The 13,325-nt window shown below is 38.3% G+C and overlaps 1 protein-coding gene across 2 annotated transcripts in view; it reads left to right on the top strand.

Annotated features, from left to right (window-relative positions):
* The window catches only part of LOC139471868 (phosphatidylinositol 4,5-bisphosphate 3-kinase catalytic subunit beta isoform-like), a 57,761-nt gene that overhangs the window by 22,908 nt on the left and 21,528 nt on the right, over positions 1 to 13,325 (top strand). The window contains exons 9-15 of one of the 2 annotated variants that reach the window (XM_071254370.1): positions 151 to 311; positions 2,062 to 2,247; positions 3,022 to 3,154; positions 4,496 to 4,599; positions 6,281 to 6,292; positions 10,759 to 10,812; positions 12,208 to 12,399. In XM_071254370.1, the coding sequence (XP_071110471.1) occupies positions 151 to 311; positions 2,062 to 2,247; positions 3,022 to 3,154; positions 4,496 to 4,599; positions 6,281 to 6,292; positions 10,759 to 10,812; positions 12,208 to 12,399 (842 nt within the window). The remainder of the gene's footprint in view (positions 1 to 150; positions 312 to 2,061; positions 2,248 to 3,021; positions 3,155 to 4,495; positions 4,600 to 6,280; positions 6,293 to 10,758; positions 10,813 to 12,207; positions 12,400 to 13,325) is intronic. The other variant, XM_071254371.1, reaches the window with a different exon arrangement.

A 13,325-nucleotide genomic window follows, 5' to 3' on the forward strand; every position in this document is an offset into this window, starting at 1 on the left:
CGGATCTTCATGGGGTGACTTGATGGTGTACATCGTACCCCAGGGACTTGTTCTTCTAATCAACTACTGGTTTGTCTGGACCACAGAGATATAGCTGGAATATTGTAGTGTAAAATGACAAACAAATATTGACCACTATTTCTGCAACAGATCCGAAGCCCGCTGTCCCTCCTCGTAAAGGTAGCATAGCAAACTACTCACAAATACCAACGGACCGTCGCGGAGATGACCTCTGTGTGTGGGACTTGAAGGAGCGGTACTACTTCACTGTCCGAGGGATAAACAAAGTCCAGCTCCCTGATGGTGCCAAGGTAACGTAAATCCACCACTCGGATACCATGATATGATATCTCAGCATGAAGATCTGACAGCACAAACTTTGGTCACGTAACTCTGAGCCAATCTCAGATCTTAGTTCTCTGAGGACATCCCATTACGGGTCATGTCAGAACGACCTTTCGTGAACTTTGACCGACCACTGTAACAAGCAACAAGACGTTGACATCAGCCAATTAGAAAGCAGCTTTCTTGGGCTTTATGGCACTCGTTTCAACCTGGCGACTTTCTTTTCAGACTAGGCTTGAAAAATATGTTGACACAGTTTTCGATTAACATTTTGAAAACTGAACAAACAAACATTCCTGAATGTCTAATGTATGGTTGCGATTGTATGGCAGTGCTTCCAACGTACTGTGCAATGCCTCCTACGTTCAAATGTTTATCCCACGGAAGCAAGAGATAGACGATAATTTTGACGGAATCAGTCGTGCGGGCTGTAACTGTCATTCGGAATACCCCGTGTTTTTGTTTTTCGTTTTCGAGGTTGCATAATTAGAAAACACATTCCAACTGTCACTTTCATGACCTGGTAAGCCACGCTGTGATTGGTCTGATGAAAGGACATTCTGACGTGACTCGTAATGGGATGTCCTCAGATCTTTGTTTAGCGATAGCGAAAATTAAGATCTGATTTGAATGAGATTGACTGTGAGCAAACTCTGACGCCCAATCATTCTACATAAAGGATGCATGGGTTCTTGAGCCAACAAGATGTCAGCTTTCAAAAATGATTTGGCTTCATTTCTTTACCACCTTGATTTGAATTCTTTTGAAAAAATGGAAACCACAGAACAAATATTGCATTGATAGTTTTGGATGTAGATACCATGGCAGTCATGAGATGTATGCAAGGTCCATAATAACATTATCGCACAGCAGTCTTGTTTTGCAGTCAAATCTCCCTGATTATTTTCATTGTCAAGATACAGAATGAAATATGCTTGTCTAAATGCTTAGCTCACTCGTACCAAGAATTTAGAAGCATAGCTCTGATTGGCTGATTATAAAGTTCACCTCCCATGGAGGCTTCCTCAGATCTTCGCGCAGAGAGGTATCATGTCAGAGACCTGATTCTTTTGAGATTGCCGTCCATGACATTTTACATATTGTTTGCTAAATTAATAAAGTCCGGTCTACCCCCATGTATAGTGTAATAAAGTATGGTGATATAGTATATAAACTATACTTTATTAGTCTCTTAGTCTACATGGAGTTAGACCAAACTTATTGCTTTTCTAAGATGCTGAATTTAAGACTAACCTTGGGGTTTTATTAGAGATGGGTTAAATAAAACCCTGTAATGAGCGTTGCCCTAAATTGAAAATCCGTGAACTGGGCTAACTGCAGGCTGTTCCACCTTATTGTCTGTACCCTAAAGTTAGGAGACATTTTTATATTTTAACACAATACAACACCACTAAAATGGGTTGTTTTTCATTTAAATAGGTCACATTTCATGATCCGTTCAGTGGGTTGTTATCCATAAACCCATGCAGCAATAAGAAGACTTTATAAATTTATGTTTTTATATTTTTTTAAATTATGGTTGTCAAACATATGTTGGTCACTTACAACCAATCAAATACTGGGTATGTGTCACATGACTTTTAATTACATCTGCTACAAAGTGGCTTTGGCAATTTGAGTGAAGTGATTTAAGCTGACCCACCGTGATGCACTGAAACACGTTTCCAATTCTTTCACTCACTGTGTCTGTTGCAGGTGAAGCTGTTCATGGGTCTGTACCACGGAAGCGAGGCTCTCTGTGGCATCAAGACCACAGACGAGATGATCGTACAAGAGGGAGTGTGTAACATGAAGCTCGATGTGACCTTTGACATCGCTGCCCGAGACCTCCCCCAGATGGCTCGCGTCTGCTACACTCTGTGTGCGACAGGGAAGAAGAAGGTGACATGTTAGGGACTATCGCAGTTACAAATCGGGAACAGTGTAGAATGGGGATTATTTCTCATGATTTAAAACGGATTGCAATTGAAAGGTGTACAAAATTGAAGACAAGATCAGTTTTTTATGTCTTATGCAGAATTCTTTATGTTATGTTGGGATTTGATGGCAAGCAGCACTGATAGGTGTGAAATGTGATGCTGACATGCTTCAAATCTTGTTAAATGTGAAGATCTTTTTAAAAGAAAATAATGATAAATATGTCGCAATATAGAGGCTTGTACAGACACAGACCAGGCTCTGGTCATGCATCTGTAATGCTGGAACCCCATAAAGGCAGAAGCTCAGGCATCTGATAAGGTCATATGTTGAAAAGTGCAGCCAGGACATTCATTCATCTGTTTGTAGATTCACAGACACGTCAGACATTTATCTGTTTGTAGATTCACAGTCAGGGCACACATTCTGTTCTATTGATGTGCAGCCAGGACAGTCATTTATCTGTTATGTAGATTCACAGACAGGGCAGACATTCACCTGTTTGTAGATTTGCTGACAGGGCAGACTTGATTCTGTTATGTAGATTTGCAGACAGGGCAGACGTTCTGTTCTACTGACTCGCTGCTAGGGCAGACATGCATCTGTTATGTAGACTTGGACAAGAATACACATAGTTTGCAAACTGTTAAGGATCAGTGTTAAAATAAACTTAAATGATACTTAGTGATGCAGTTTTTATTTCACTAGTATAATAATAATATTAACATATTTGTTCAGGATCAAACAGCGGTTGCATGGGTGAACGTAGCTGTGTTTGATTTCCGCTCACGGCTGACCCGAGGTGACCGGAATCTCCCAATGTGGCCATGGACTGATGAGATGCAGACTGAGGAGTTCCTGTACCCCATCGGTAGGTTCATGATGCTTCCAACATGTCAACCATTCTCAAGAAGGGCCGTCTTTCCCATCTTTCCCAGATTTTCAGACTGTTGAGGAATTACATTGGATCATTCCCTCCAATCACACCTTTATTATTTACAGGCTGTCCTGATTTGCCTGGAATATTGCTGACAGTGGATTCAAAATTCGCCCATTAATGCACATAAATAAATGGAATTGGTCTCAAGAGTTGGAAACCAAATGTCACATTGGGAATTGCTCATCTTCCCGAGGCTAATGAGTTAACTGACTATAAAAGTCCTGTTTCCACTGTTTGCCGAACTAGGCTGGTATTATGGAGTTAGATTTTGGCTGGACTAACGAGTCTATGCATAGTTCAATCAAAATCTAGCAACAAAATCGAAATCCTGTTTGTAAACTGTCATGCAGATTTCGGTCAATTGAAAAATTTGTAAAACATGTGCACTGCCAACTCGTCAACAGATATCATCTAAATCTTTTCATATTTTTAATCAAGGTGCTCACATGAATTGATGCACTTCGTGATGTAAGACTCATTTTATCACAATATTAATCTTGATTATCGATCAGATCGTCTTGACCTGGCGCCGCCATTTTGTTTGAAGAAATGCAAGTGATATGAGAGATGGAATCTAATTGGTCCATAGGAGAGGCAATGCTCTCAGCGACTCACAATGCTCTGAGCTGCAGGAGGTAGAAATATTGCAACTTTAATGTTGCTGCTTCTAGCTGTGTCGGCTCACAATGCACAATGCAGGAGTCAGAAGTAGTCGAAGATTGTGTAGTCAGAGTGATGTCCCTTAGCTGCCCAAAACATCTGATCGTGGGTTCAAGTCTTAATTCTTTATGCTGTGTTCAAAATATGGCATGAAGGTTCAGGATCCCATTCTGCGAAATGATCATTGCGCTGAGATGATTGTGACTACCATACATTAACATTGACCTACGACGGTCGTTGTGTCGATATCGCCTTGTGGAACAAGGCCCCGGGGTCCCGAGGTTCAAATAGTAAAGTAGAACACCTAGTGAACCCCAGGGCAATCATTGCGCTTAGATGATCATAAGTCTGTTAAAGTCTGATATTTACAACATTTGTTGGTCTATGATTGCTTTGTGGAACAGGACCCAGGACCTCCCTTAATTTTAATCCCTGCTTCGGATGTCAGATTCATACGATTGAAATACATGACGCTATAATGGAAGTACATGTTTACATTCACAAAAGAGAGGTACGGTACGAAAGACATAGGTCATCTATTTGCTTTGTGGAAGAGGGCCTAGGACTCACCTATGTAAACTACTGCCTGAAACACTGATTCTCTCACTTCAGGGTCTGTCACTCCCAACGCGCAGGGCAACGAGGCCACAACACTTCTCATCAAGTTCCCTGACTTCAACATGAAGAACAACATCCGCTACCCAGCATTTGACAAGGTGAGGACCTGGAACAAACATATTCAGTAACTTTGGAAAAGAAGCGTTTTTCTCACATCTTTAAGTCTTTAATTGCAAAATTGTTGTTTCATTTTTTATTCAGCTAGGTCATCTTTCATACCTTTTCGAATATCAATTGTGCCTGTCAATTTGATTTTTCTGTTACACATAATTACTTTAAGGAAAAGGTAAAATACATGGTTTAAGTTTGTTTCAATGGTTTATGATCATGTTGCAAATGTTTTGATGTTGTTAATAATGTTAATTTTTAGATCAATTACTATGTTTATAATATTATTCTTGGCTTATGTTAACATTTGCTATATTTTGTGAGAATGAGTAAAGACCGTTTATTGTGCAGCTGACTGCTCTAAGAATGCTGCTGTATGTGTTGATGTCCTGGGCACTAATCAATGTTCTGAAATTCTGGCTATTAATAATTTCATGTGTCTCTTTGCTGTGTCTGTGTTAGTCTGATTCTTGCTTCAGTAAATATCTATTGTCCCTTAGAGAAGGAATAAAATTATTTTGAAAATGGGATGATGCAGTGGAGAAAATATGAGAGTCTTGGAGCCACAGATTCGAGTGACTTCTCTGACTTAAGCCTTGTCATGGTTGATATAAAATTTCTCTATGATTTTGCATAAAGACCTATAGTTGCAAGTTTTACTTGTTAAAATGCATGTTCAGAATGGCGAGTGAATTCCTGGCTCAGAATCTACTGCAACAACAATAGCATAAGAATAATAATAATGGCTTAAGAATTGAAAAACACATTCTTTCATCCTTGAATAAGCTAAATAATTGGTTTTAGTCTGAAGCAATGAGAAACTAGGGTGGCCCAATTGTCAACAGAGTCGTGTCCCCTTGGCATGCCAGACACGTTTGGCCTCTGTTTGAATCCCAGATTTGCCCAATACATATTTCTAGGTTTGTGGTTTTACCAAGTGGTAAACGTCTAAGACCTGCATCTCTTTCGGCTTTCCTCCAACATAAAGCAGACACGCTGTTGTATTATATTCCTGTATAATTGTTGAAGGACAAGGCAAATCTATAAACCATATTAAAGCATTGTTCATGACGAGTAAGACCCAGAAGGTTGTGCCAAATGTCTAGCACAGTGATTTGCTCGGGAATCGAGAGGACGATAGATAATTTACAGCATGTGTAAAAAAAACTTGCAGGCCCTGAGAGCTATTAGAGTAATAATTTTATGAGTCCAAAGTAATTTCTGCTAGCCCCAGGTTTGTGGGTAAGCGTTAATTTCAAACCAAGGTGTGCTTGCACAATGCAATCTTAGCACTACGACTATTGTAAGTAAGAGTTATGATGGTCTTAGTGCTGAGGTCGCTTTGTGCAAGCGGACCCTGGTTTGCCTAGTCCTCATCAATGATGTAATGATGTGATGTGGTCATAGACTTTAGCATGAAACCCCCTTCACTCACCAACACATTGGTAGAAACACCCTATAGGAATACATGGTTGCAACAATGTACCAATTCAATGAGTCAACTCCGTCTTCACGGATACCACAGCAATTAAAAGAATTGTTAATGTCAATTTGAAAAACAACATATATGATTTTAAGGCTTGCTAAAATTGTCATCTTTTGGAATGGATATAACTTTTCAGCAGCAGGATATATGTGACTGATTTTGCGTGTTTGTTTTTCTGCACACAGACTGATCCCAGAGTAAGTAGATCACAGTAACCAAGCTGTTCAAGTATTGTTATTTTTGTAGTGTTGTGAACAAGTATTATTTCTCTTCTTTTTTATTAACATCTTTCAAGTTATTGTCTCTAAGTATTTCAAACTTTAAGATAACACAGCTGCTATTTGAAACTTAGTTTAATGCTTTGTCATAAAAAATGTGTAAAAATTGATCCAACACCAGCAGAGGATATATGTCAAGACTCATTTACTGAGAACCAAGACTATTTTATTTTTAGCCTTAGAGTTGATATAGAAAACAGTAACGTAGAAGGGGTATGTATCATTGTCAGATAACTGTCATGGAAATATTTCTGGTTTCTTCAATATTTGAACTAAGTTTGTCTGTGACTCTCTATCTCAGACAACAAATTTGACTTTTTGTGAATGGTTTTATTAGCAATTAAATAATGAATTTTGAGCAATTATTTCTTGATTTATGTTTACTTTAGCACATTAAACGGGTAAGGGCATTCTTTTCAAATATCTTGCAACATGTTGTGTTTTCCCTGCATTGGCCTGACAACCAGCTGTTGTGGTTCTTGTACCACTGTTGTGGCTCATGTAGCTGCTACACGATTCACCACTCTATAGTACTAGATTTTCATGATACTATCCCCACAACTCATTATGTAGACACATTTGTCATTGCAGAAATATTTATTATTTATGAATATCATTTTTTCTGAATATTGGCTATAAATAAGTTTTTTTTCCCCACATTTTTACAATGTTTTAAGAAATATTCCTGAACAAACTAAAACTGTTACCATGGTTACAGCAGCTTTCATATTTTTGCAAGCAATGTGTCATTCGTTGATATGATGACTAACCAAAAACAATCTGGCAATGTTGCCCTATATTATTAAAGTTTGGCTATCAAAGTTCAAATATTTTTGCTTTCAAAATTCTAATATTTTCATTATTTGCTGTCACTGATCAAGAAATTAAATTTTACAATAAACCCCAATTTATTCTTCCTCATAACTTTTATTTATTACAATAGCATATTGTGTTCATGTTTTAGTCTGGTCTTCCACAAATTCCTACTCACTTGTATTTGTGATTGAAATAAATAATACTTAGGCCCTATATATCATTACCGTATTCGATGTAATAAGCGCCATGGGCGCTCTCAAAATTAGAAATAGGGGACTCTTATTAGAATAATATTTTCATTAAAAAAAAACAGAAAACGACATATATTTTATGGTTTATGCTGACAGCCTCAACTGTTTATATACGACAGATATATGTTTCCAGAATTTAATTGCCCATAATTAAGGGTGCATATAACACACGAGTGCGTATTATACACGCATAAATAAATCTTGTGTACATTGATCAGTCGGAAGGGGTGCTAATTGGGATTGTTTACTGGCCAATATATTAACAAATATCGCCTCGGGGGCTTATTAGAGCGGGGCGCTTATTACGTCAAATACGGTAGTTGGTTTACAACTCTGATCAACATCAAAAAACAAGTGAAGTTTGAAGCAACAGTGACTTTTGACAATATTTTAGTTTTGCTGACTTTGTTTTACAATTAGATGAAATGAAAAATACACGAGAAATGGTGAATAACGCTTATATAAGACTTTATTTTACCACCAAAAACAATCAGTTATCTTTTGGAGCACATTTGCAGTTATGCAATCTTAAATAATGTTATTGTTATAGGCAAAACATGGTTCATCCATACGGTGTTATAAGATTGCAAAGGTTGGGCTCGTCATGTTAATTTTATGATGCACTGAGGCGGCCACTTGTGACATGAATTTGATGATTGACCTCGATAACATTTAGATGCTAAGAATTCAGTGTTGTCGAACTGTGTTTTGTTTGTTTTGTGTTGATGGTTTGTTTCGTATTTCAAGTATTACCTCCTGACTGAAATGGTTTCTCAAATTAATTGTTTGTGTTAGGTTTTCTTATAAACACCAATGTAACCATGGTAACCTATCATTTTGTCAATTAATGTTAATGTCATCAATGCTGTTTTGCACTGACAATTTAATGGAATCAATAAAATCATTTGTATATGTACAATAGAATACACGAACAAGAGAACCAGGCTGTGTAGAAATCATCGAAATAATTTGTAAATTTGAAGATGGGCGCTTTGTGCTTGAGGCTTAAACAAGTGCTGGTACCACAAGCAATTATCAGTGCTTTTGGGCGTTTTTCAAGTTAGTGTTAGTCGCTTGTTATACTCCATGCAATATGTTCATTTTAGATAATCCAGAGTTACCTCCCCTTTGCTTACCACCCATCTTCCCGAGGCAAGTGAGTTAACTGACTATGAAAGTCCAGTTTCCACCCTTGCCGAACTAGGCTGGTATTATGGAGTTAGATTTAGGCTGGACTAACGAGTCTATGCATAGTCCAATCAAAATCACGTACCGAAATCGAAATCCGCTTCGTAGAGTGTCATGCAGATTTTGGTCGACTGCAGGATTTGCAAAGCATGTGCACCGCTAACTCGTTGTCAACAGATATTTTCTAAATCTTATGTTTTTAATCAAGGTGCTCACGTGATTTGATGCACTTCACGATGTAAGACTCGTTTTATCACAATATAGATCTTGATTATCGATCAGATCATCTTGATTGGGCGCCACTGTTTTGTTTGAAACAAATGCAAGTGATACAAGAGGTTGAATCTGATTGGTCAATAGGAGAGGCATAGAAAGGACATAACTCGTAATAGCCACTGGTGGCGCTACGATCGAGCCCAGGAATTCCAACCTAGTTCGGCAAGGGTGGAAACTGGACTTTCAAAGTCAGTTAACTCTCTTGCCTCGGGAAGATGCTTACCACCTGGCCTGGGACAAGTGGTCATGATTGTTTGCTGTGTGATGTATCGATTGATTAACAGATTGATGATCAATAAGACTGTGGCGTATTTATACACTGTAATATTAAGGCATTGATTTATATTGTCGCTGAGATCTTATGCAGTAGGCTTTGGGGGTTGAAAAGAAGAACAGATCCCCATGTCATCGTATCACATAAGCATGAGACGTTGCTTATGATATCAACAACTGGTTTGTTTACAGCCTTGATTACTTAAAGGCCGCAGTGATTGGATGGAATATTGCTGAGTGCGTTACAGAGTAGAACCATGCTTGTCTTTGAGGGAGGGAATCATTGTTAACACAAACTAGTGATGAAATATTTATCCTTGGCTTCCTCACTTCAAATTCCTGTCTCACTGGAATTTCCTAATCTTTTGTCTCCACTTGCAGTATCTTTCAAGATGTTTTACATATAACCAAGCATCACTGCAGACCCCCCTCCTTTCGTGGATTTTCCTGACCATTTGACACCATTTGCCTTTATTAGTTATTTTTAGGTGTTTTATGTCAATTTCAAGAAAATAAACATACAACAATTGATCCTCCTGACTCGTTCTATCATGTAATTGTAGTTGGACAAAAGTTTACTTTTGATTTATTGTAGTTTTTTTAAAATAATGTTACAGAGATGTGATTATTTTCATTAAGCCATTTTTATGAAAACCTTGTGCATAAATTTCCCTTCAATAACTCTTGTGTGGCTTGCTTTTGATGGAAATGAATGATAAATTTTGTAGTCTTTATAATGTAAAATCAGCTGTGAAAGTTAAAATTTCATTTTAAAAACAGACAGGTTTATATACTCGGCTTGTAATAAGTAAAAGCAAGGAGGGTCCCTTCCCCCTCGTAACTGGAGGGGCATATATGCAGCATATATGAAAACAAATGTATATCAATAATGCTGGGGATTTATTTGGCTTATCTGACTCACTCGGCATTAAGACTATTAAAAAGGTTTTGAAAATAAATGCGTCAAATTTCAATTTAAATCTTAACACTATGTACATGGTACAGTGTAGATACACGGTGCGCAACATGAATTTATAATGATAAAATTGTTTATTTAACATGTAGGTAGGACTCATTTTGCCAACAAAGTCATTTCATTCCTGTTTGAAATGTTCCATGTGTGAAACGATACTGGATTGAAATATGAATCAGTACAGGTTTAAAATATGAATCGACACAGGTAATGAATCGATCTTATCATCTGAGAATTGTATCGATGTATTGGTGAATCGTGCCCTCCCTGTAAAATGCCATCGGAATTTAATGAAATAACTAATGTAAAACAATCCATAATAACTTTGATTTTTCCAGTTTGCCTAAATTCCCAAATAATTCACTGATAGTTGATAACACAATAAATCGAATGATTAATAGAAACATGAATAATGATGAAGTCATTCGTTTCAATTAATCAAAATGGAGTTTGCCACTTTTGAAAATATGTGAAAAATATAAATAACTTATAAATGGTTATTTTCTAGCTCCAGTAGAGTTTCATTGCATCAATGAGGCTGAGGTTGATAGTGCTTCTTTAAGATGAAGATGTATTGTATCCCGGTATATGGCTAGTCTGTGTTGCAGGTGCTTGAATGTGCTGCCAAGAACATGGAGCCGAGTGGAGCCCCTGGATCCGCTGTAAGTTGATACTGATGTGTCTACAACAAATTTATCTGGGTCAAAGTAGTTGGATGTAGGAAAAAATAATTGACAGGTTTAAGGTGGTCCTGTCTGTACCAGTCCATCCTCCTCAGCTGCTGGACCTGCTCCTCGGACATCTGATCACTGTGACCGCTGTGTGGTTGGTCTTATGTGATGAACTCTTGGTCCCACTTGCCCAGATGACATGGAGCATTATTCAATTACTTTGTCATAGATTTGAATTAATTGTGACACAAGGCTAGGAAGTAGACCCAAGCGTGAGTATGGTTTTATACCGCTTTTAGCAATATTCCATGAATATCACGGCGGGGGAGACCCAAAATGGGCTTCACCCATTGTACCCATGTGGGGAACTGAACTTTGGTCTTCGGTGTGACGCGCGAACGCTTCAACCACAAGGCTACCCCACTGCCCCATAGAACATCACATAGGGATCCCTGTGACATGAACAAAACAATAACTTTTTTATTATTGAAATACGCATTTACATTAAAATAACTTACAAAGTCATCACTATTTTTGTAGTTTTGGTTGTACTGTTCCAGTGGTGCATGGGTGGCCCAGTTGTCTAAGGTGCTGCAATTCATAGTGAAGAGTTAGGTCCCTTAGGTGCAGAGATCATAAGTTTAGTTCCCTGATAATGATCCTTGATTGGTCACCACCATGCCAAAGCTTGGGATCAGTACTGAAATACTGTTCAAAGCGGCATTTAACCTGACGCACACACTCCCTCCCCATCTTTATAAACCTGTCAGCGTGTTACCCTATACTGCATTAGGTTCCCGTCAACCTCGGGTAAACCAAGTAACCAGCTCATCTTCCTAACCTAGGTTTTGAAGCGGTTCTCTTCCAAACCCCGGTTTTGAAATAAGTCACTTCTAAACCTGCTTTGAGGTTTTACATTTTTATTGAAGGTTTTACAATTCACGTTACATGAACTTGCCTCTTGGTATGAGCACAGTTGTTTGACGATTGGCTAAAAGTTACAATTTTCTTTTCACATGAAAATTCTATGATGTGAATCAAACCTGCAACCTCACATATCGTGCTAAGTTTTGTAACCCACTGTTTTCCCACTGAGTTACCGGGGCAGGTGATGAGAAGCTGTTCAGTTTTACATGTCATAACTCCAGCTGGTCCATGCTGCACATGTTTTTCCATCACACGCTTAGATCGAATTCTTTTTATACCGCTACTCACTGTATTGTTTCACTATAAGGTATATCAATATTTTCTTATTTTTCTGGTATTTCTTGCATTTAGACGGTTCATAAGTAAGATAAAACACGCCACGCTTGCAGTTTTACATTTTCAACCCAAACTCGGAGACGTGTTGATCTCACTCTGAAATAACTAATTGACTCACTCCAGATGATGAAAGTGAGCAAGTCCCACCTGGAGCAGCTGATGATGATTGTCCAGAGGGACTCCCTCATCCCTCTGTTTGAACAAGACAAGGAGCTTCTGTGGATGATGAGGTACGAGTGTTGCCACAAGTTTCCCCACGCTCTACCCAAGGTGCTCAGCTCCGTCAAGTGGAACAGTCACATCGATGTGGCCAAGGTAAGGAGACCAGTGTCGTGGTAGGAGGAGTACCCTGTGGGGGCTCCGGTTTAGCATTGGTCCCCAGCAACGTGTGCTGGTTGTAAGAGGCGACCAAATGTCTTCAGGATCAGTGTCTTGGTTGATTGCATGTCATCGTATCATGACTGGGTTGTCTGGTCCAGACTTGATTATTTACAGGCCGACATATAGCTGGAATATTGCTGAGTGTGCTGATGGACAACAAACAAACTACATAACATCAATCACTGGTCCAGTGGGACACGTAAGGGCCGTATCGGTGTATATGTACGGCAAGAAAATTTACAGATTAAATTAAATTTGAAAGCGAAGTAATATGGTCATTAATGAGTAATACGTCCTACTTTTTACATTAGACTGTATCATTCACATTAAAAAATGATATCAGTCTTCACAATATATATTTGTGATCGTATTACACAGGTGAGGTAAATCAATACCCTATTCGACGTAATAAGCGCCCCACTCTAATAAGTGCCCACGGCGATGTTTGCTAATATATTGGCTAGTGAACAATCCCAATTAGCACCCCTTCCGCTTGATTAATGTACTTATTTATTCGTGTTTTATATGCACTCGTGTGTTATATGCACCATTAATTATAGGCAATTAAATTCAGGAAAATATATCTGTCGTGTATGATACGCACAGACTGTATCATTTCAGGCTGTCAGCATTAACCATGATATTTACGATCTTTCAATTCTGTTTTTTTTTTCTCACCAAAATTATAATTCTAATAAGAGCCCCCTATTTCTAATTTTGAGAGTGCCCTGGGCACTTATTATGTCGAATATGGTACATATGGAGATTCTGTATGTCAAATGGGAATTCTAAAAGCAAGGCCAATCATTAAGCAGCTATGGTATTTTCTTTTATTTGATTGGCTAATACATGTATTCATT

This window comes from Haliotis cracherodii, unplaced genomic scaffold, assembly GCF_022045235.1.
Source record: "Haliotis cracherodii isolate W230 unplaced genomic scaffold, xgHalCrac1.p SCAF_23, whole genome shotgun sequence".
NCBI lineage: Eukaryota > Metazoa > Mollusca > Gastropoda > Lepetellida > Haliotidae > Haliotis > Haliotis cracherodii.